This window comes from Ranitomeya variabilis, chromosome 1 (genome assembly GCF_051348905.1).
Source record: "Ranitomeya variabilis isolate aRanVar5 chromosome 1, aRanVar5.hap1, whole genome shotgun sequence".
In the NCBI taxonomy this organism is placed as follows: Eukaryota; Metazoa; Chordata; class Amphibia; order Anura; family Dendrobatidae; genus Ranitomeya; species Ranitomeya variabilis.
Genome location: NC_135232.1, coordinates 1115550797 through 1115576813, shown reverse-complemented (window position 1 = coordinate 1115576813; position 26017 = coordinate 1115550797). Strand labels below are relative to the sequence as shown.

General features: G+C 42.1%; 1 protein-coding gene across 1 annotated transcript in view; it reads right to left on the bottom strand.

Moving 5' to 3' along the window:
• Positions 1 to 23825: 23825 nt before the first annotated feature.
• NKX1-1 (NK1 homeobox 1) overlaps positions 23826 to 26017 on the bottom strand; it is a 7585-nt gene continuing 5393 nt past the window's right edge. Inside the window, exon 2 of the mRNA XM_077279293.1 lies at positions 23826 to 25726. Coding sequence (XP_077135408.1) covers positions 24954 to 25726 — 773 coding nt within the window. The 3' untranslated portion in view covers positions 23826 to 24953. The remainder of the gene's footprint in view (positions 25727 to 26017) is intronic.

The following is a 26017-nucleotide window of genomic DNA, read 5'->3' as shown; positions in this document are numbered from 1 at the left end:
TTAACAAAAAAGTGTGAACCAACTGAAAATATGTCTTATATTCTAGGTTCTTCAAAGTAGCCACCTTTTGCTTTGATGACTGCTTTGCACACTCTTGGCATTCTCTTGATGAGCTTCAAGAGGTAGTCACCGGGAATGGTTTTCACTTCACAGGTGTGCCCTGTCAGGTTTAATAAGTGGGATTTCTTGCCTTATAAATGGGGTTGGGACCATCAGTTGTGTTGTGCAGAAGTCTGGTGGATACACAGCTGATAGTCCTTCTGAATAGACTGTTAGAATTTGTATTATGGCAAGAAAAAAGCAGCTAAGTAAAGAAAAACGAGTGGCCATCATTACTTTATGAAATGAAGGTCAGTCAGTCCGAAAAAATTGGGCAAACTTTGAAAGTGTCCCCAAGTGCAGTGGCAAAAACCATCAAGCGCTACAAAGAAACTGGCTCACATGAGGACCACCCCAGGATAGGAAGACCAGGAGTCACCTCTGCTTCTGAGGATAAGTTTATCTGAGTCACCAGCCTCAGAAATCGTAGGTTAACAGCAGCTCAGATTAGAGACCAGGTCAATGCCACACAGAGTTCTAGCAGCAGACACATCTCTACAACAACTGTTAAGAGGAGACTTTGTGCAGCAGGCCTTCATGGTAAAATAGTTGCTAGGAAACCACTACTAAGGACAGGCAACAAGCAGAAGAGACTTGTTTGGGCTAAAGAACACAAGGAATGGACATTAGACCAGTGGAAATCTGTGCTTTGGTCTGATGAGTCGAAATTTGAAATCTTTGGTTCCAACCACCGTGTCTTTGTGCGACACAGAAAAGGTGAACGGATGGACTCTACATGCCTGGTTCCCACCGTGAAGCATGGAGGAGGAGGTGTGATGGTGTGGGGGGTGCTTTACTGGTGACTGTTGGGGATTTATTAAAAATTGAAGGCATACTGAACCAGCATGGCTACCACAGCATCTTGCAGCGGCATGCTATTCCATCCGGTTCGCATTTAGTTGGATCATCATTTATTTTTCAACAGGACAATGACCCAAAACACACCTCCAGGCTGTGTAAGGGCTGTTTGACCAAGAAGGAGAGTGATGGGGTGCTACGCTAGATGACCTGGCCTCCACAGTCACCAGACCTGAACCCAATCGAGATGGTTTGGGGTGAGCTGGACCGCAGAGTGAAGGCAAAAGGGCCAACAAGTGCTAAGCATCTCTGAGTACTCCTTCAAGATTGTTGGAAGACCATTCCCGGTGACTACCTCTGGAAGCTCATCAAGAGAATGCCAAGAGTGTGCAAAGCAGTCATCAAAGGAAAAGGTGGCTACTTTGAAGAACCTAGAATATAAGACATAATAAGTATATAATTCCACATGTGTTAATTCATAGTTTTGATGCCTTCAGTGTGAATGTACAATTTTCATAGTCATGAAAACACAGAAAAATCTTTAAATGAGAAGGTGTGTCCAAACTTTTGGTCTGTACTGTATCAATTACTGATTTGAATGCTGCAGTTTTGATTAAAAAAAAACCTGTTTCATCTGTTGCAGATCTAGCAGAGCTCTGAATGCTGAACTCCGTATAACCCCGTCCACACCACTAATTGACAGCTTTCTGTGTACACTGTGCATAGACAGAAAGCTGTTAATCCGTGGTGGGGGAAGGGCTATACAGAGCAGGAGGACTGCATGGCACGAGACAACTAGTCCTCTAGTGATAATCTCCTGCTGATAAAACTGTGATTTTATCAAAACTACACTAAACAGTGGGGCACATGGCTATAGGGTAATATGGACATCACATATTAACCCCTTCCCGACCTGTGACACAGCGTATGCATCATGAAAGTCAGTGCCAATCCGACCTGTGACGCATATGCTGTGTCACAGAATGATCGCGTCCCTGCAGATCGGGTGAAAGGGTTAACTTAAATTTCACCTGATCTGCAGGGACAGGGGGAGTGGTACTTTAGCCTGGGGGGTGGCTTTGCCCCCACGTGGCTACGATCGCTCTGATTGGCTGTTGAAAGTGCAAGAGCCAATCAGAGCAATTTTTAATATTTCACCTATGAAAAGTGGTGAAATATTACAATCCAGCCATGGCCGATGCTGCAATATCATCGGCCATGGCTGGAAACCCTGATCTGCCCCCCCCCCCACCACCGATCTCCTCCCCAGTCCTCCGTTCTGTGGTCTGCTCCCCTCCGTCCTCCTGTCCGCTCCCCCCGTGCTCCGATCCACCCCCCCTGTGCTCCGATCCACCCCCCGTGCTCCCCCTCATACTTACCGAGCCTCCCGGTGTCCGTCCGTCTCCTCCATGGGCGCCACCATCTTCCAAAATGGCGGGCACATGCGCAGTGCGCCCGCCGAATCTGCCGGCCAGCAGATTCGTTCCATGTACATTTTGATCACTGTGATAAAACCTATCAGTGATCAAAATAAAAAAAATAGTAAATGAACCCCCTCTTTATCACCCCCATAGGTAGGGACAATAATAAAGAAAATATTTTTTTTTATTTTTTTTTCCACTAGGGTTAGAACTAGGGTTAGGGTTAGGGTAAGGCTATGGCTATGCACACGTATTCTGGTCCTCTGCAGATTTTTCTGCAGCGGATTTGATAAATCCGCAGTGCAAAACCGCTGTGGATTCACCGTGGTTTTTTTGCGGTTTTTCTGCGGATTTCACTGCGGTTTTACAACTGTGGTTTTCTATTGGAGCAGTTGTAAAACCGTTGCGGAATCGGCAGAAAGAAGTGACATGCTGCGGAATGTAAACCGCTGCGTTTCCGTCCAGTTTTTTCCGCAGCATGTGCACAGCGTTTTTTGTTTCCCATAGGTTTACTTTGAACTATAAACTCATGGGAAACTTCTGCGGACCCGCAGCTGCGGAAACGCTGTGGATCCAAAGGGTTTTCCGCAGCGTGTGCACATAGCCTTAGAATTAGGCAATGTGCACACGCTGCGGATTTGACTGCGGATCCACAGCGGATTGGCCGCTGCAGATTCGTAGCAGTTTTCCAACCGGTTTACAGTTCCATGTAAACCTATGGAAAACCAAATCCGCTGTGCCCATGGTGCAGAAAATACCGCGCGGAAACGCTGCGTTGTATTTTCCGCAGCATGTCAATTCTTTGTGCGGATTCCACAGCGTTTTACACCTGTTCCTCAATAGGAATCTGCAGGTGAAATCCGCACAAAAACCACTGGAAATCCACGGTAAATCCGCAGGTAAAATGCAATGCCTTTTACCTGCGGATTTTTCAAAAATGGTGCGGAAAAATCTCACACGAATCCGCAACGTGGGCACATAGCCTTAGGGTTAGGGTTGGAATTAGAGTTAGGGTTGGAATTAGGGCTAGGGTTTGAAATAGGGTTAAGATTAGGCTTGTGGTTAGGGTTATGGTTAGGGGTGTGTTGGGGTTAGGGTTGTGGTTAGGGTTGGGATTAGGGTTAGGATTAGGGTTAGGGTTGGGATTAGGGTTAGGGGTGTGTTGGGGTTAGGGTTGTGGTTAGGGGTGTGTTGGGGTTAGGGTTGTGGTTAGGGTTATGGCTAGAGTTGGGATTAGGGTTAGGGGTGTGTTGGGGTTAGTGTTGGAGTTAGAATTGAGGGTTTTTCACTGTTTAGGCACATCAGGGGTCTCCAAAAGCAACATGGCGCCACCATTGATTCCAGCCAATCTTGTTTTCAAAAAGTCAAATGGTGCTCCCTCCCTTCCGAGCCCCGACGTGTGCCCAAACAGTGATTTACCCCCACATATGGGGTACCAGCATACTCGGGACAAACTGGGCAACAACTATTGGGGTCCAATTTCATCTGTTACCCTTGTGAAAATAAAAAATTGCTTGCTAAAACATCATTTTTGAGGAAAGAAAAATGATTATTTATTTTCACGGCTTTGCGTTGTTAAATTCTGTGAAGCACTTGGGGGTTCAAAGTGCTCCCCACATATCTAGATAAGTTCCTTGGGGGATCTAGTTTCCAAAATGGGGTCACTTGTGGGGGGTTTCTACTGTTTAGGCACATCAGGGGCTCTGCAAATGCAATGTGATGCCCGCAGACCATTCCATCAAAGTCTGCATTTCAAAACGTCACTACTTCCCTTCCGAGCCCCGACGTGTGCCTAAACAGTGGTTTACCCCCACACATGGGGTACCAGCATACTCGGGACAAACTGGGCAACAACTTTTGTGGTCCAATTTCTCCTGCGAAAATAAAAAATTGCGGGCTAAAAAATAATTTTTGAGGAAAGAAAAATTATTTATTATTTTCACGGCTCTGCGTTATAAACTTCTGTGAAGCACTTGGGGATTTAAAGTGGTCACCGCACATCTAGATTAGTTCCATGGGAGGTCTAGTTTCCAAAATGGGGTCACATGTTGGGGAGCGCCAATGCTTATGCACACAGGGGCTCTCCAAACGCAACATGGTGTCGGCTAACAATTGGAGCTAATTTTTCATTCAAAAAGTCAAATGGCGCTCCTTCCCTTCTGAGCCCTGCCGTGTGCCCAAACAGTGGTTTACCCCCACATGTGAGGTATCATTGTACTTAGGAGAAATTGCCCAATAAATTTTAGGATCCATTTTATCCTGTTGCCCATGTGGAAATGAACAAATTGAGGCTAAAAGAAATTTTTTGTGAAAAAAAAGTACTTTTTCATTTTTACGGATCAATTTGTGAAGCACCTGGGGGTTTAAAGTGCTCACTATGCATCTAGATAAGTTCCTTGGGGGGTCTAGTTTCCAAAATGGGGTCACATGTGAGGGAGCTCCAATGTTTAGGCACACAGGGGCTCTCCAAACGCGACATGGTGTCCGCTAACGATTGGAGCTAATTTTTCATTCAAAAGTCAAATGGCGCTCCTTCCCTTCCGAGCCTTGCCGTGTGCACAAACAGTGGTTTTCCCCCACATGTGAGGTATCAGTGTACTCAGGAGAAATTGCCCAACACATTTTATGATCCATTTTATCCTGTTGCCCATGTGGAAATGAACAAATTGAGGCTAAAAGAATTTTTTTGTGAAAAAAAAGTACTTTTTCATTTTTACGGATCAATTTGTGAAGCACTTGGGGGTTTAAAGTGCTCACTATGCATCTAGATAAGTTCCTTGGGGGGTCTAGTTTCCAAAATGGGGTCACTTGTGGGGGAGCTCCAATGTTTAGGCACACAGGGGCTCTCCAAATGTGACATGGTGTCCGCTAAAGATTGGAGCCAATTTTTCATTGAAAAAGTCAAATGGCGCTCCTTCCCTTCCGAGCCCTGTTGTGCGCCCAAACAGTGGTTCCCCCCCCCACACATATGGGGTATCGGCGTACTAAGGACAAATTGTACAATAACTTTTGGGGTCCAGTTTCTCTTTTTACCCTTGGGAAAATTAAAAAATTGTTGCTAAAAGATCATTTTTGTGACTAAAAAGTTAAATGTTCATTTTTTCCTTCCATGTTGCTTCTGCTGCTGTGAAACACCTGAAGGGTTAATAAACTTCTTGAATGTGGTTTTAAGAACCTTGAGGGGTGCAGTTTTTAGAATAGTGTCACTTTTGGGTATTTTCAGCCATATAGACCCCTAAAACTGACTTCAAATATGAGGTGGTCCCTAAAAAAAATGGTCTTGTAAATTTTGCTGTAAAAATGAGAAATCACTGGTCAAATTTTAACCCTTATAACTTCCTAGCAAAAAAAAATTGTTTCCAAAATTGTGCTGATGTAAAGTAGACATGTGGGTAATGTTATTTATTCACTATTTTGTGTCACATAACTCTCTCGTTTAACAGAATAAAAATTCAAAATTTGAAAATTGCAAAATTTTCAAAATTTTAGCCAAATTTCCATTTTTTTCACAAACGCAAAATTTATCGACCTAAATTTACCACTAACGTGAAGCCCAATATGTCACAAAAAAACAATCTCAGAACCGCTAGGATACGTTGAAGCGTTACTGAGTTATTACCTCATAAAGGGACACTGGTCAGAATTGCAAAAAACGGCCAGGTCATTAAGGTCAAAATAGGCTGGGTCATGAAGGGGTTAATATCAATCTTGGTACTAAAAAGCACTGTGAAGTCGGACCCTATGTCATAAAATATTTTGGTAGCTGTTTGTTTCCAGAAGATGTGGTTAGAAAATCAACAATAATTGGAATAAACCAATATCTGACTATTCAAGAAATGTAAAAGTAAATAAATGTAATGGTGGACAAGGTGGATCATTTGGTCTTTATATGGCCACCAACATCTACGTGGCCAAGTAAGCTCTGTCCAAATATGGCAGAAATTCTACATCCTTCAGCCTCATAAGCATGCTGGGAGTTGTAGTTTCTCTACACTTGGAGAACTTGGTTGGCCATGGGAGTAACAGTAGTCCTGTTTCAGCACCACGGACAGCGCTGGGTCAGCCATTTATAGTCTCGTCATCAGGCAAGTGATCTGACTACTCTCACCATGATATGTGAAGAGCTGACTACTCTCACCATGTTATGTGATGAGCTAACTACTCTCAGCATGTTATGTGATGGGGCTGACTACTCTCAGCATGTTATGTGATGATGGGGCTGACTACACTCACCATGTTATGTGATGGAGCGGACTACTCTCACCATGTTATGTGATGAGCTGACTACTCTCAGCATGTTATGTGATGGAGCAGACTACTCTCACCATGTTATGTGATGAGCTGACTACTCTCAGCATGTTATGTGATGGAGCGGACTACTCTCACCATGTTATGTGATGAGCTGACTACTCTCAGCATGTTATGTGATGGGGCTGACTACTCTCAGCATGTTATGTGATGGAGCTGACTACTCTCACCATGTTATATGATGGAGCTGACTACTCTCAGCATGTTATGTGATGAGCTGACTACTCTCACCATGTTATGCGATGGAGCTGACTACTCTCACCATGTTATGTGATGGAGCTGACTACTCTCACCATGTTATGTGATGAGCTGACCACTCTCACCATGTTATGTGATGAGCTGACTACTCTCACCATGTTATGTGATGGAGCGGACTACTCTCACCATGTTATGTGATGAGCTGACTACTCTCAGCATGTTATGTGATGGGGCTGACTACTCTCAGCATGTTACGTGATGGAGCTGACTACTCTCACCATGTTATATGATGGAGCTGACTACTCTCAGCATGTTATGTGATGAGCTGACTACTCTCACCATGTTATGCGATGGAGCTGACTACTCTCACCATGTTATGTGATGAGCTGACCACTCTCACCATGTTATGTGATGGAGCTGACTACTCTCACCATGTTATGTGATGGAGCTGACTACTCTCACCATGTTATATGATGGAGCTGACCACTCTCACCATGTTATGTGATGAGCTGACTACTCTCAGCATGTTATGTGATGGAGCTGACTACTCTCACCATGTGATGTGATGAGCTGACTACTCTCAGCATGTTATGTGATGAGCTGACTACTCTCACCATGTTATGTGATGGAGCGGACTACTCTCACCATGTTATGTGATGGAGCTGACTACTCTCACCATGTTATGTGATGAGCTGACTACTCTCACCATGTTATGTGATGAGCTGACTACTCTCACCATGTTATGTGATGAGCTGAATACTCTCACCATGTTATGTGATGAGCTGAATACTCTCACCATCTTTGATCACCACACCCTTTTCTGACAGATTCTTAAAATTAAGCTGCTAGCCTTACAAACTATATAGATTAACCTGTCCGGGTCACTACAAAGGGCTCAGTCACTGACAAAAGGTCATAGGATGGCGCCTGCATAACTAAGTACCCTGCTAAAGCCGCCATCTAAATGCCGTGAAACAGCAAGTCATGAAAGTAAGAGATTTTCTTCTTTAGGCCATGTTCACACAGAGCACACTGGGGCAAAACTATCAAAAATGGCTGCAAAGAAATCTTTTCTTTGTTGCTCATGGCAACCAATCACAGCACAGATTTCATTTTATCAGAGCAGTTTGAACAATGAAAGCTGAGATTTGATTGGTTGCTAGGGGCAACACAGGTTTATCTCTTAGACTGTTTTGATAATCAAGGCCCATAACAACTATAGTAGGAGGAAAAGTAAACATGGCAATTTCCATTTCCGGGAGTAATTTTTTTTTTCTGCAGCATATTTTTATGTGCAAAAACGCAGCGTGTTACAATTCCAGCAAAGTAGATGCGATTTATAGAAATCTCGAGCCTATTGGGCTTCTCTTTTACTCAGCGTAAACTGACCTGTGGTGCGTGTTTTGGATCTCCAGCATGTCAGTTTCTCTTTCAGGTATGCTGAGTTTTAAGTGCAGATTTCCCCCCCATAGATTTGCATTAGATGCAGAAAATTCTCATATAAAAAACCACCCAAGTTTTCGGTGCATCTCCGCTGCAGAAACGCATAAAAAAATTGATGTAATCCGCACCTAAGTGCATCAATAAAATTTTGTCAAAGCCGAATATCAGGAAGCATCAAAAACAAAGCATGATATGGAAAAAAAAGAAAAAAAAGAAAAAAAAGCGATAAAAAAAAAATTAAAAATATTAAAAAGTAATAAAAACAAGTAACATAATTTACATAATAGGTGCAGAAATGGCACCAAAATTATTCAACATCAAAAACTCACCAGAAGCTCCTCGAGGGAACGTAACCTTATAGGCAGTACCCAAAACAAGGCAGTTTGATATAAAACATGATATATTAAAAAGGGACAAAAAAGGCACAGGGAAAATGGCTATAAACACATGTAAGAATACACGTAAAATCAGCATTAAAACGCACAAAATACTCATCCTGGTAACTTAGCCTAATTTTACACTACATTTTTGGCTCCAATCTGATTTTTGTCTGAAAATAACTCCACCAAAAACTGCACTAAAACAGCAGTGTATGAACTAAACCAAGGGTTAAGGGGGTTAACCATCTACAACCACTGCTGCAATGTCTCTGAGGGTATGTGGAACACGTTGCGGATTTCCTGCGGAGCAGAAACGCTGCAGATCCGCAAGTGATTTACAGTACAATGTAAATCAACGTGAAAAAAAACCCCGCTGTGCTGATGGTGCGGAAAATTCCGTGCGATAACGCTGCGGATTAAAAGAAGTAGCATGTCACTTCTTTTTTGCGGATCTGCAGCGTTTTTGTACCCATTCCATTATAGAAATCTGCAGGGGTAGAGACCGTAGGAAATCCGCAAACAATCCGCAGCAAATCTGCACCAGAAATGCACAAAATCCGCACAAAAAACGCGACAAATCCGCACCTGCGTTTTCTGCCAAGAGATGCAGAATCCGCACCAGAAATTCCTAAGCCTAATCCGCAACGTGTGCACATAGCCTAAGGCCTCATTCACATGTCCGTGTTTAATCAGGTCCGGGGAAAAAAAACGGTACCAGTGCCATCAGTGTTTGGATCAGTATGTCTTCCGTGTGGCCGTTTTTACCATCAGTGTGCCATCAGTGTTTGGATCAGTATGTCTTCCGTGTGGCCGTTTTTACCATCAGTGTGCCATCAGTGTTTGGATCAGTATGTCTTCCGTGTGGCCGTTTTTACCATCAGTGTGCCATCAGTGTTTGGATCAGTATGTCTTCCATGTGGCCGTTTTTACCATAAGTGTTTGGTCAGTATGTCATCCTTGTGGCCATTTTTACCATCAGTGTGCCATCAGTGTTTGGATCAGTATGTCATCTGTGTGTCCATTTTTGTCATCAGTGTGCCATCAGTTTTTGGATCATTGCGTCATCTGTGTGGCCGTTTTTACCATCAGTGTGCCATCAGTGTTTGGATCAGTATGTCTTCCGTGTGGCCGTTTTTACCATCAGTGTGCCATCAGTGTTTGGATCAGTATGTCTTCCATGTGGCCGTTTTTACCATAAGTGTTTGGTCAGTATGTCATCCTTGTGGCCGTTTTTACCATCAGTGTGCCATCAGTGTTTGGATCAGTATGTCATCTGTGTGTCCATTTTTGTCATCAGTGTGCCATCAGTTTTTGGATCATTGCGTCATCTGTGTGGCCGTTTTTACCACCAGTGTGCCATCAGTGTTTGGATCAGTGTGTCATCCGTGTGGCCGTTTTTATCATCAATGTGACATCAGTGTTTGGTCAGTATGTCATCCGTGTGGCCATTTTCACCATCAGTGTGTCATCAGCGTTTGGATCAGTGTGTCATCTGTGTGTCCATTTTTGTCATCAGTGTGTCATCAGTATTTGGATCAGTGTGTCATCCTTGTGGCCGTTTTTACCATCAGTGTTTGGATCAGTATGTCATCCGTGTGGCCAGTATGTCATCAGTGTTTGGATCAGTATGTCATCTGTGTGGCCGTTTTTACCATCAGTGTTTTGGATCAGTATGTCATCCGTTTGGCCACTTTTACCATCAGTGTGTCATCAGCATTTGGATCAGTATGTCATCTGTGTGTCCATTTTTGTCATCAGTGTGTCATCAGTTTTTGGATCATTGTGTCATCCGTGTGGCCGTTTTTATCATCAGTGTGTCATCAGTGTTTGGATCAGTATGTCTTCCGTGTGGCTGTTTTTACCATCAGTGTGCCATCAGTGTTTGGATCAGTATGTCATCTGTGTGTCCATTTTTGTCATCAGTGTTTGGATCATTGTGTCATCCGTGTGGCCATTTTTATCATCAGTGTGTCATCAGTGATTGGACCAGTATGTCATCCGTGTGGCCATTTTTACCATCAGTGTGTCATCAGTGTTTGGATCAGTGTGTCATCCGTGTGGCCGTTCTTACCATCAGTGCTTGGATCAGTATGTCATCCATGTGGCCATTTTTATCATCAGTGTTTGGATCAGTGTGTGTCATCCATGTGGCCATTTTTATCATCAGTGTTTGGTCAGTATATCATCCGTGTGGCCATTTTTACCATCAGTGTGTCATCAGTGTTTGGATCAGTGTGTCATCCGTGTGGCCGTTCTTACCATCAGTGCTTGGATCAGTATGTCATCCGTGTGGCCATGTTTATCATCAGTGTTTGGTCAGTATGTCATCCGTGTGGCCATGTTTATCATCAGTGTTTGGTCAGTATGTCATCCGTGTGGCCATTTTTACCATCAGTGTGCCATCAGTGTTTTCGATCAGTATGTCTTCCATGTGTCTGTTTTTACCATCAGTGTGCCATCAGTGTTTTGGATCAGTGTGTCATCTGTGTGGCCATTTTTACCATCAGTGTATCATCAGCATTTGGGTCAGTATGTCATCTGTGTGTCCATTTTTGTCATCAGTGTTTGGATCAGTGTGTCATCTCTGTGGCCGTTTTTACCATCAGTGTTTGGATCAGTGTGCCATCCGTGTGGCCGTTTTTACCATCAGTGCTTGGATCAGTGTGTCATCTCTGTGGCTGTTTTTACCATCAGTGTTTGGATCAGTGTGTCATCTCTGTGGCTGTTTTTACCATCAGTATTTGGATCAGTGTGTCATCTCTGTGGCCGTTTTTACCATCAGTGTTTGGATCAGTGTGTCATCTCTGTGGCCGTTTTTACCATCAGTGCTTGGATCAGTATGTCATCTCTGTGGCCGTTTTTACCATCAGTGTTTGGATCAGTGTGCCAACCGTGTGGTCGTTTTTACCATCAGTGTGTCATCAGTGTTTGGGCTCATACTCACTTGCGAGAAAGACGGACGAGTGCAATCCGATAAAAAAAATCGGATTGCACTCGGACCAATGTTATTCAATGGGTGACATATCATCTGCGATTTTTTTTCTCAGCTGAAATCGGACTGAGAAAAAGGGAGCCCAGCATCAGTGACATCAGCTCTATTCACTGCAGCTGTTCTCGCAGCCGGCCTAAACTGCTGTGACTTCAGGACCGTGGGATAATGCCAGGGATGAGGTCACAGCAGTTCATGTCAGCTGCGAGAACAGTTTCAGTGAATAGAGGTGCTGTCACTGATGCTGCGCTCCCTCACAGCCTGACCTGCACTCAACTCTTGAGCGTGGGAAAATCAGCTGGCATTTTCCCTCGCTGAAGAGTTCATCTGAATTCAGGCTGTGAGGGGGCACAGACACAGTGATGTCAGCGCTAGTCACTGAGTCTGCGCCAGCAGCATTTCATTCATTCCCCAGTAGTTTACAGCCAGGTCAGTCGCATTAGCACCGCTCCCGGTTGTAAACTGTCTATACCCCATATATGGATTACGGCGTGGGACTGACTGAACGCCAGACAGGTATGGGTATATTGTTGTTTTTTATTTTTTCTTTATTACAGGAGATCGAGGGCTTCGGGGAATTAGCAGATGTTGTCAGTATGGTTTAATTAAGAACAATAAAGTAGTCTGTGTGTTTATTTCAAATAAAGGATTTTTTAATGGGTGTCTGTGTTTTATTTACTATTTCACTATATGGGGTTAGTAATGAGGGCATCTAATTGACACATCTTCATTACTAACCTCGGGGCTTGAGGTCACAAAGATGACATCAACACCCCAACTATTACCCCACTTGCCACTGCTACAGGGCAAGTGTGAAGAGCGAGGCTAAGTGACGGAATTGGCGCATCTTACAGATGCGCCTTTTCTGGGGTGGCTGGGTACTATATATGTGCGTCACTGACATATATATATATATACTCACACATCTATTCTATGTGTATGTACAGTATCTATTCTATTCTAACCTGTCAGTGTGATTTTACTGTATGCGCACAGGATTTGCCTGCTATTCTATCTATCTAATATATATCTATCTATCTCAGAGATTTAACCTGTCAATTTCCACTGTGAGGAACATAGTAAGGAAATGGAAGAACACAGGTACAGTTCTTGTTCAGGCCAGAAGTGGCAGGCCAAGAAAAACATCAGAAAGGCAGAGAAGAAGAATGGTGAGATCAGTCAAGGACAATCCTCAGACCATCTCCAGAGAGCTGCAGCATCAACTTGCTGCAGATGGTGTCACTGTGCATCGGTCAACTATACAACGCACTTTGCACAAGGAGAAGCTGTATGGGAGAGTGATGCAAAAGAAGCCGTTTCTGCAAGCACGCCACAAACAATCGGCTGAGGTATGCAAAAGCTCATTTGGAGAAGCCAATTTCTTTTTGGAAGAAGGTCCTGTGGACTGATGAAACCAAGATTGAGTTGCTTGGTCATACAAAAAGGCGTTATGCATGGCGGCAAAAAAACACAGCATTCCAAGAAAAACACTTGCTACCCACAGTAAAATTTGGTGGAGGTTCCATCATGCTTTCGGGCTGTGTGGCCAATGCCGGCACCGGGAATCTTGTTAAAGTTGAGGGACACATGGATTCCTCTCAGTATCAGCAGATTCTTTGAAAGAAGAAATATAAACCAGCTCACCCGTGATGCATAAACCAATCCTCGGGAGCACGGACCCGCTGTGCTCAGGCGTATAGAGTCCAAAAAGAAAAGAATGTCCAGCTTCACCGAATCCGTAAAAAAGAGTTTTCTTTATTCACATACTATTGAGCATAGAGGATACAGACTTCAGCACAAGCCATATGGGTAAGAATCTCAACGCGTTTCTGGAGACTAAGCTCCCTTAATCAAGATTGAAGATTGAATAAAGAAAACTCTTTTTTACGGATTCGGTGAAGCTGGACATTCTTTTCTTTTTGGACTCTATCAGCAGATTCTTGACAATAATAATCATGAATCAGTGACAAAGTTGAAGTTACGCAGGGGATGTATCTTTCAGCAAGACAATGATCCAAAACACCGCTCCAAATCTACTCAGGCATTCATGCAGAGGAACAATTACACTGTTCTGGAATGGCCATCCCAGTCCCCAGACCTGAATATCATTGAACATCTGTGGGATCATTTGAAGAGAGCTGTCCATGCTCGGCGACCATCAAATTTAACTGAACTGGAATTGTTTTGTAAAGAGGAATGGTCAAAAATACCTTCATCCAGGATCCAGGAACTCATTAAAAGCTACAGGAAGCGACTAGAGGCTGTTATTTTTGCAAAAGGAGGATCTACTAAATATTAATGTCACTTTTCTGGTGAGGTGCCCATACTTATGCACATGTCAAATTTTGTTTGAATGCAGATTGCACATTTTCTGTTAGTACAATAAACCTCATTTCATGGCAGAAACATTACTGTGTCCAACAGTTATTAGATATATGAAACTGAAATAGCTGTTGCAAAAAAAACAATTTTTATAAAACATTAAGCTTAAGATTAATAGGGGGGCCCAAACTTTTTCATATAACTGTATATATATATGTGTGTTTTGAAGAATACTTTGTTTTAAAACGATGTGTAAATGACAGAGAACTGCTGTATGTAAAAGCTCATGTTAAAATCACATTGCACACGGATTGGATACAGATGTCATACGGATGTTGTGTTTAAAAATCCCATTGTACTCACATGACACTCGCATAGCACTCGTCCGTTTTTTCGGTCCAGAAATCGGACTGTTTCTTTTCTCGCAAGTGGGTATGAGCCCTTTGGATCAGTATGTCATCCGTGTGGCCCTTTTTACCATCAATGTGCCATCACTGTTTTGGATCAGTATGTCATCCGTTTTTACCATCAGTGTGTCATCAGTGTTTTTCTGGTATGGAAAAATAAATAAATTAAATTACAAAGCTCCTCCTATACTGTGCAGTGTTACACTGTACACCGATGTCATCCTTGTGCTGTACGTGTTTTTCATGGACCCATAGGCTTGTTTTGGCCCTTGTCATCTGTGCTTCCAGAAAAAACAGACACGCGGTCAGTGTGAAAACACAGACATGTGAATCGCACCATAGGTTATAATCGGTACTTGAGATTTCATGAACACAACTGATACCACACGTACCGGAAACATGGACTTGTCATGAGGGCCAGGGCCGGACTGGCCATCGGGCAGTTCTGGCAAATGCCAGAAGGGCCGGTGGCAGTAGTGTGCCGCTTGAGTGTGCCGCTGTCGGCACACTCTCCCCGCTGTCGGCGCACTCCCGGCCCCGCATTCAACTATACCGGCGTCATAGACGCCGGTACAGTTGAATGCATTGATGGAGGAGAGAGCGTCTGCTGACGCTTCCTCTCCCATCATTCCCCGCTCTGCCTGCCGCTGACACTGCGGGTGCGCGATGACGTCATATCATCGCGCACCTGCTGTGTGACCGGGCGGGCAGACTGCGACTGCTGAGACCACCAGAGCCAGAGCAGCGCGGGGCAGGAGGAAAGGTGAGTAGAGTGTTTTTGTTTTTGTTTTTTTTATCAATGAGTGATGACTGGATTGTGGAGCTATTGGGGGGGGGGGGGGGCTGTGCTACATTCCATTCTATGGGCCTGTGCTGCATTCCATTCTATGGGCCTCTGCTGCATTATATTCTATGGGGCTGGCTGCATTCCATTCTATGGGCCTCTGCTGCATTATATTCTATGGGGCTGTGCTGCATTCCATTCTATGGGCCTCTGCTGCATTATATTCTATGGGGCTGTGCTGCATTCCATTCTATGGGCCTCTGCTGCATTCTATTCTATGGGGCTGTGCTACATTCCATTCTATGGGCCTCTGCTGCATTATATTCTATGGGGCTGTGCTGCATTCCATTCTATGGGGCTGTGCTGCATTCCATTCTATGGGCCTCTGCTGCATTATATTCTATGGGCCTGTGCTGCATTATATTCTATGGGCCTGTGCTGCATTATATTCTATGGGGCTGTGCTGCATTCCATTCTATGGGCCTCTGCTGCATTATATTCTATGGGGCTGTGCTGCATTACATTCTATGGGGGCTGTGCTGCATTACATTCTATGGGGGCTGTGCAGCATTACATTCTATGGGGCTGTGCTGTATTATAGTCTATGGGGGCTGTGCTGTATTACATTCTATTAAGGCTGGCTGTATTACATGTATTACATTCTATGGGGCTGTGCTGTATTACATTCTATGGGGCTGTGCTGTATTACATTCTATGGGGACTGAACTGTAATGCTGGATACAGCTGTGATTATATGTTATATAGTCGTGTTACACTCCCCTCACTTCTTGTAACCTACAAGTGTACAAAGATATTATACAGTCACCATGTGACAAGTGGGCCTGTGTGACTTCAAATGCCAGGGCTGAATTTTAGTCCCAGTCCGGCCCTGGTGATCGACAATACTGAAATCGCTCGCTTGTTTCCCGGCCTCTTTACACCAACTGAGAAAGAATGAAGGGAACAGAACAATCACAATTAGATCAATCTATCCCCATACAGTATCATGTTATCAGCAGCACATCTACAGTTTACACCGGCGATGTGCGGCTGAGAACAAGGATTTCTGTTCCCACATAAACAATCCCATCACTCGATGAATAGGCAGCATTTTGTTTAGTATAATACACCCCATAGTCCTCCATATATTATAATGTGCACCTCAGTCCTCCATATAGTATAATACACTCCTCAGTCCTCCATATAGTATAATACACTCCTTAGTCCTCCATATAGTATAATACATTCCTCAGTCCTCCATATAGTATAATACACTCCTCAGTCCTCCATATAGTATTATACACTCCACATCGTCCTCCATATAGTATAATATACTCCTCATAGACCTCCATATATTAAAATATACTGCAATTCCTCCATATAGTATAATACACTCCTCAGTCCTCCAAATAGTATAATACATTCCTCAGTCCTCCAAATAGTATAATACATTCCTCATAGTGCTCCACATAGTATAATGTCCCGCCATTGTCATCCATGTAGTACAATTCACTTCCCATAGTATAATGCACCCCATAGTTCTTCATATAGTATAATGTATTCCCCATAGTCCTCAATACAGTATAATGCAGCCCACATATAGTATAATGATGCCACCCCAGAGTATAATGCAGCCACCCCACAGAATATATTGTAGCCCCCTGAGTATAATGTAACCCCCCAGAGAATATAATGCAGCCCCCTCATATAGCATAATGCAGCCCCTGCATATATAATATATTGTAGCCCCCTCATAGAGCATAATGCTGCCCCCCATAGAATATAATGTAGCCCCTCCATAGAAAATAATACAGCACCCCATAGAATGTAATACAGCCCTCCCCCATAGAATGTAATGCAGCCAGCCCCCATAGAATGTAATGCAGCCAGCCCCCATATAATGTAGTGCAGCCAGCCCCCCATAGAATGTAATGCAGCCAGCCCTCCATAGAATGTAATGCAGCCAGCCCCCATAGAATGTAATGCAGCCAGCCCCCATAGAATGTAATGCAGCCAGCCTCCATAGAATGTAATGCAGCCTGCCCCCATAGAATGTAATACAGCACAGCCCCCATAGAATGTAATACAGCACAGCCCCCATAGAATGTAATGCAGCACAGCCCCCATAGAATGTAATGCAGCCAACCCCCATAGAATGTAATGCAGCCAGCCTCAATAGAATGTAATGCAGCCAGCCCCCATAGAATGTAATGCAGCCAGCTCCCATAGAATGTAATGCAGCCAGCCTCCATAGAATGTAATGCAGCCAGCCCCCATAGAATGTAATACAGCACATCCCCCATAGAATGTAATACAGCACAGCCCCATAGAATGTAATACAGCACAGCCCCCATAGAATGTAATACAGCACAGCCCCTATAGAATGTAATACAGCACAGCCCCCATAGAATGTAATACAGCCAGCCCCCATAGAATGTAATGTAGCACAGCCCCCATAGAATGTAATGCAGCCAGCCCCCATAGAATGTAATACAGCACAGCCCCCATAGAATGTAATGCAGCACAGCCCCCATAGAATGTAATACAGCCAGCCCCCATAGAATGTAATACAGCACAGCCCCCATAGAATGCAATGCCGCCAGCCCCCATAGAATGGAATGCAGCACAGCCCCCATAGAATGTAATGCAGCACAACCCCCATAGAATGTAATACAGCACAGCCCCCATAGAATGTAATACAGCACAGCCCCCATAGAATGTAATGCAGCCAGCCCTCATAGAATCTAATACAGCATAGCCCCCATAGAATGTAATGCAGCACAGCCCCCATAGAATGTAATGCAGCACAGCCCCCATAGAATGTAATGCAGCACAGCCCCATAGAATGTAATGCAGCACAGCACCCATAGAATGTAATGCAGCACAGCCCCCATAGAATGTAATGCAGCACAGCCCCATAGAATGTAATACAGCAGAACCCCCATAGAATGTAATACAGCACAGCCCCCATGGAAAGTAATACAGCACAGCCCCCATAGAAAGTAATACAGCACAGCCCCCGTAGAATGTAGTACAGCACAGCCCCCATAGAATGTAATACAGCACAGCCCCCATAGAATGTAATGCCGCCAGCCCCCATAGAATGGAATGCAGCACAGCCCCCATAGAATGTAATGCAGCACAGCCCCCATAGAATGTAATACAGCACAGCCCCCATAGAATGTAATACAGCACAGCCCCCATAGAATGTAATGCCGCCAGCCCCCATAGAATGGAATGCAGCACAGCCCCCATAGAATGTAATGCAGCACAACCCCCATAGAATGTAATACAGCACAGCTCCCATAGAATGTAATACAGCACAGCCCCCATAGAATGTAATGCAGCACAGCCCCATAGAATGTAATGCAGCACAGCCCCATAGAATGTAATGCAGCACAGCCCCCATAGAATGTAATGCAGCACAGCCCCCATAGAATGTAATACAGCAGAACCACCATAGAATGTAATACAGCACAGCCCCCATGGAAAGTAATACAGCACAGCCCCCATAGAAAGTAATACAGCACAGCCCCCATAGAAGGTAATACAGCACAGCCCCCATAGAATGTAATACAGCACAGCTCCCATAGAATGTAATACAGCACAGCCCCCATAGAATGTAATATAGCCAGCCCCCATAGAATGTAATGCAGCCAGCCCCCATAGAATGTAATACAGCACAGCCCCCATAGAATGTAATACAGCACAGCCCCCATAGGATGTAATGCAGCCAGCCCTCATAGAATCTAATACAGCACAGCCCCCATAGAATGTAATACAGCACAGCCCACATAGAATGTAATGCAGCCAGCTCTCATAGAATCTAATACAGCACAGCCCCTATAGAATGTAATTCAGCACAGCCCCCATAGAATGTAATACAGCACAGCCCCATAGAATGTAATACAGCCAGCCCCCATAGAATGTAATACAGCACAGCCCCCATAGAATGTAATGCAACTAGCCCCCATAGAATGTAATGCAGCACAGCCCCATAGAATGTAATGCAGCCCCCCCAATCCAGTTATCGCTCAGTGATATATTTTAAAAAAACCAAAACACTCTCCTCTCCTCGTGCCCAGCGCTGCTCCTGGCTCCGGTCTCAGCAGCTGCAGTCTGCCCGGTCACACAGCAGGTACGCGATCATATGACGTCATCGCGCACCCGCAGTGTTAGCGCCAGGCAGATCGGTGAATGATGGGAGAGGGAGCGTCCTCCATCATTGCATTCAACTGTACCGGTGTCATAGACGCCGGTATAGTTGAATGCGGTGGCGCTGGCAGGGGGAGTCGGCGGCGGGGGGAGTCGGCGGCGGGGGGAGGAGTCTGCGCTGGAGAGCGGCCCACGACTGCCACCGGCCCTTCTGGCATTTGCCAGAACTGCCCGATGGCCAGTCCGGCCCTGTCGATCACACTCGTTTAGTGGCTTGAGATCAGTGCATGCAAATACAGCAGAAATGCTTCACAGGGAGACCAGGCAAGGATGATTACAGTTGTAGTTAGCACCCGGCTCCTGGGAATAGCGCTAACTCTACTGCTTTTCCCAGCCACCAGAGCATTTAATTCTGGTATGTGTAATGATTTTTAGGGTTGATGTCAGCTGCGTAATGTCAGCTGCTATCAATCCCTGGTGTAAGTAATGGAGAGATGTCTATCAGACCCCCGCACTACTAGCCCAGACCTGGCGAGTCCCAGCGACTCTGAAGAGCGGTGACGGTAGTAACAATACCGCTCTTCACAGTCGCCGAGCTCAGCGCAAGACCCGGAATATCTGAAGAGCGGTGACGTTACTGATGTCACCGCTCTTCAGAGTCACCGGGTCTCGTGCTGCGCAGCGGAACCAAAAGTGGCTGTAGGCAAAGTGTATGGAGCATCAGAATGAGGTTCCACAATCCCTTCATTATCTATGAGATCCAGTTCTGTAGGTAAAGTAGCGGCTTTTCTTGGTACTGCAACTAAAAGCAATAAATAGGACTGAGCTGTAATGCTGGATACAGCTGTGATTATATGTTATATAGTCGTGTTACACTCCCCTCACTTCTTGTAACCTACAAGTGTACAAAGATATTATACAGTCACCATGTGACAAGTGGGCCTGTGTGACTTCAAATGCCAGGGCTGAATTTTAGTCCCAGTCCGGCCCTGGCTCCTGTAGACTAGTAACACATAACTCTATTCTACTGCTTTTAACATTAATTATGCATATTAGTAATACTTGTATTCATCATATCACTGCTTGTGTGAATTACTCATGTACAGTCGTTGTAGTAGTAGCAATACTAATGACTGCATCACCACTGGGGTGAATATTAATTCTATATATTGGTATTACTGGTAAGTGTGTGTGTGTTGGTAGTACCCAGTAATAAGTATAATAAGTACCTGATTGCTGATTTTGTGGACTGCCCGTGTACAGAAGGAATTAACTTAATGAACTATTAATGCAGGTGAGCAGCACTAGTACCATATCTGTGCCTGCATGTGCTGCTCCTCTGCACTTCTCATAGCTGCTGCAGACTGTTCTAGTGAATAGTAACTATGTCTGATTGTGTCAACTAATGTATACTAGTGATACTATATACTAGTGATACTGTACACTAGGGATAATGTATACTAGTTATACTAGTAACCATATGTCTGAGTGCTCAAACAGACTAGTAATAACAGTAATATCATTTTGTTTGTGAACTATACATGCAGACTAGTAGTAATAATAAGTATATCACTGCCAATTTATACTATATATGCAGACTAGTAGTACTAGCAACTATATCACTGCCAATTTATACTATATATGCAGACTAGTAGTAATAGTAAGTATATCACTGTTAATTTGCACTATACATGCAGACTAGTAGTACTGTTACTATAGCCTTGTAATACTGTTACTATAGCATTGCCAATTTATACCATATATGCAGACTAGTAGTACTGTTACTATAGCACTGCCACTTTATACTATACATGCAGACTAGTAGTACTGTTACTATATCACTGCCACTTTATACTATATATGCAGACTAGTAGTACTGTTACTATATCACTGCCACTTTGTACTATATATGCAGACTAGTAGTACTGTTACTATAGCACTGCCACTTTATACTATATATGCAGACTAGTAGTAATAGTAAGTATATCACTGTTAATTTGCACTATACATGCAGACTAGTAGTACTGTTACTATAGCCTTGTAATACTGTTACTATAGCATTGCCAATTTATACCATATATGCAGACTAGTAGTACTGTTACTATAGCACTGCCACTTTATACTATACATGCAGACTAGTAGTACTGTTACTATATCACTGCCACTTTATACTATATATGCAGACTAGTAGTACTGTTACTATATCACTGCCACTTTGTACTATATATGCAGACTAGTAGTACTGTTACTATAGCACTGCCACTTTATACTATATATGCAGACTAGTAGTAATAGTAACTATATCACTGTTAATTTGCACTATACATGCAGACTAGTAGTACTGTTACTATAGCCTTGTAATACTGTTACTATAGCATTGCCAATTTATACCATATATGCAGACTAGTAGTACTGTTACTATAACACTGCCACTTTATACTATATATGCAGACTAGTAGTACTGTTACTATAGCACTGCCACTTTATACTATATATGCAGACTAGTAGTACTGTTACTATATCACTGCCACTTTATACTATATATGCAGACTAGTAATACTAGCAACTATATCACTGCCAATTTATACTATATATGCAGACTAGTAGTCCTGTTACTATAGCATTGCCAATTTATACTATATATGCAGACTAGTAGTACTAGCAAGTATATCACTGCCAATTTATACTATATATGCAGACTAGTAGTACTGTTACTGTAGCATTGCCAATTTATACCATGTATGCAGACTAGTAGTACTGTGACTATATCATAGCCAATTTATAATATACCTGTAGACTATTAGTGCTAATAACCATATCATTACTTGTGGGAACTATATACAGTGTGTAGACTAGTAGCACTAGTAATCATATTACTATCGGTTAGCACTCTGCATGTAGACTAGTAGCACTAGGAATCCTGTCACTGCTGGTGTGGGTCATGATCCGATCACTTTACTGCTCCTCCTGACCTTTGCTTACCTTGGGCTGATCAGAATTTTTTCACCTTCCAGGACGATCACTTTCTTTCCCATTCAAGAATTTGTGAGTAAACAACAAATGGAGACTAGAAAAGTATAGAAAAAATGTCTACTACATGGGAACAAACTCCTGGAAACTAAACTGATCTCCCGATCTCCTGCTGTTTGATGGCTGCTGCTCCTCGTCCTTATTTCTAGTGATTGCTGTCACATCCATTCTTCCTCGGTTACCCGGTCACCATCAGATCACTTTAGATCACTCACTAGAAGAATCTCCGACTATTAAGTCATGTTCTTACTAAAATACATATTTTTAAGACAACTCAGTACACTAAACATTTATTTTCAATTCTGTATATGGAATAAAAAGAAAATGTAATGACATGTGATTATTCGATTTCCTTAAACACATTTTTTTTTAATTAAATTATTCTACTTTTGCCTTCCCCTGCCCCTCCACACACTAAAAAAAATTATATATATATATATATATATCTATATCTATATCTATATATATCATGTGATCACTGGCATTTACACACCTTTTCTTTCTTTTTTTTGTTTTGCATTTTTTAAATTGTTTTGCAAGCATTTTTTATGTTTCTGTTATGATGCATTTGTACAATATTTCTCAATATGATAAAAAAATAGTAGCTGTGGAAAATATGATTGGTAAAATTATAATAATAATAATAATCACAACAATAATAATAAGTAAAAATAGTACAAATAAATATAAAGTTAATTGTGATAATAATAGTAATAATAACAATAAAATACAAAAAATATATAATGTTAATTGTGGTAATAACAGTAATTATAGTGATGATGATAATAATAATAATAATAATAATAATAGTAAAGGAGTAAAAACTAAAGATAATTTTAATTGTGATAATAAAAATAATGATAATAAAAAGTAAAAACAAAGATAATGTTAATTGTGATAATAATAGTAATTGTAGTGATAATAATAAAAATAAAAAGTAAAAATAATGTTAATAATAATAGCAAAAATAGTACGATTTATATTATTTAATAATAATAATAATAATAATAATAATAATCACAACAATAATAAAAAGAAAAAAATGTAAAAATAAATATAAAGTTAATTGTGCTAATAATAGTAATAATAACAGTAAAATAGAAAAAAAAATATAATGTTAATTGTGGTAATAATAGTAATTGTAGTGATAATAATAATAATAATAATAATAATAATAAAGAGTAAAAATAATGTTAATAATAAAAGCAAAAATAGTACGATTTATATTATTATAAAATAATAATAATAATAATAACGAGTAAACATAATGTTAATAATAATAATAGCAAAAATAGTACGATTTATATTATTATTATTATTTAATAATAATAATAATAATAATAATAATAATAATAATAATAACAACCAGTAAAAATAATGTTAATAATGATAACAATAATAGTACTATTTATATTATTATTTTCATCATCATTTCTAGCAGTTTAGTAATATGAAGAAATAGAAAAAAAGGAGGAACAACAAAATAGGAGATATATTTATATTACAGTTTATTGTTCAATGTTTAAACGTTTTAGCAAAGTGCTTGAAATATTCTCTCTCTAATAACGCCATATCGTCATACAATTAAATATAAAAAATTAAACATCATTATCAACCATTATTTACACAAATAAACAAAATGTAAAATTACAATGCAGTAACAGCAGTTTAGACTGGATTAATAATTACATTTGAAACCATTTACATCCTAGGAAAATCTGTCGAATCATTTTCCATACAGAGTTTCTAGAAAGGAATTTTATTTTATTTTATTTTTTTCATTTTTTTTCTAAACTGAATGCATAAATTCTATATATAGTGTATATCGTGATATCACGAACGCAAGGTTCATTGTATATTTCAACAATGCAAATTATTACATACAGCCACTTCCTAAACTCCTATTAACCCTGAGAGGAACATGGGCACAGAATAAAAATGTTTTTATTTCTTTCTTATTTTTTTTTCTTTATTTTCTTTCTTTATTTTTTTTTATGAAAACAAGTCCCCAACATATAAAGAAAAACGTTATTTACATCCCAGTTATTCTTGGAAATAAATGTGAAACGATCTCCTCTGAAATTCAGGAAGGATTCCCAGCAATTAACGGCAACAAATATATGTTTTGGTTTTTATAACCACATTTACAGGTGTCTTTAAGGATGATGTCTCCATCTGAAAAAGTAGGTGAAGATTTTTTGACAAAACAAATAAAAAATAAATAAAATGTATTTCTCCAATTTACAGGAACATTTGACTAATTTTTTGCATTTTTTTTTTATTTTTTTTGTATATTTTTTTTGTATGTGATGCTTCCCTTTAAATTTCGTTCTATACATAGAAAGGTGGAAAGTCTTTTTTTAAAGTGCTTTCCATAGGAAATCGGTAGATAAGTGGTTTATAATCAGATCCATTGCAATTAAAGGTGCTGTGCTTCTAGTACATGTCTGAGAGCAATAAGTCAAGGAGCTGCACAAAAGGGGGTGAGGACATATGCAATCAGTGCTGCTATGATGCTAGATTGCCAGCTCTTGGACCCCATGTTAAAGCCTTTGGGGTATGTCTTGGGGGCTTTGCCCAGTGAATAGTTCACCCACTGTACGGTCAGGGATTGCACTTTTATAAGTGTGGGGCATAAAATGCTGGGGCTCCATAGGACTGGGACCCCAGGACAAAGGGTGACAGGACAGCAGCTGGACCTGGGAGGAAGGGTAACTGTGCTGTGCACATCAGCGCACTGGGAGCATGGCTTGGATACCCTGGGTGCCCATGCATGCCCAGTGGGTTGACCATAGAAGGAGAATGACTTAGAGGGCTGAGCCCACCACCCATGCCTGGACCTCCCCCATGATTGGACCCCCCAGTAGGGGCACTTGTGTCAGCTCCAGGATTCTGCTTCTTCCACTTCGTGCGTCTGTTCTGGAACCAGATCTTGACTTGGGTCTCGGTCAGACTAAGCGATAAGGCCAGGTTGAGTCTTTCACAAACTGAGAGGTATCTGGTGGACTTGAACTTGTTCTCTAGAGCAACAAGCTGTTCATAGGTGAAAGCTGTTCGAGCTCTCCTGGGTTTGCCAGACTTGGAGTCAGAGCCTGCCCTCTTCCTCTTGGGTTTGCCATGTTGGCTTTGACCTTGGTTCTGGTTCTTGCCATTGGCTTGTTGTGAGCCAGGAGTGTTACCATGATTTGCTAGACCTTCCTCAGAATGGGAAGACCCAAGACCACCACCAGGCTCTCTGTCCACTGTACCAGATGGAGTGGAGCTGCTGCTTTCTTCACTGCAAACCTCTTCATCCTCCTCGTCCTCTTCTTCTTCCAGGTCACTTCCAGGACTTGGGCTAAAGTCTTGATTTTGACATTCCTCTCCAGCCTGTTGGTACAACTCTCCATCGTCTGGAAAGAGAAAGTTTCTATTAGATAACATGCTGCCTGTTGATTGTCATCATCCATAGACCAAAGGGTTAATCTATGTACAGTAGGAAAGTGCAGTTATCAATGGGAAAAAAATCATCAAAGAGTCATCAATAAAAGCCAAAGCTGAAGAGTCCTCATCAATGGCTGATCACTGACCAAGTATGATCACTAGCACCTGCCATAGAGGAGAGGTGGGTGTCAGGCTGATGGAGGGGCTGCAAATCCCACCACATCTGCCCACCATGCTGATCAATAGTGTAGTCTCCAAGG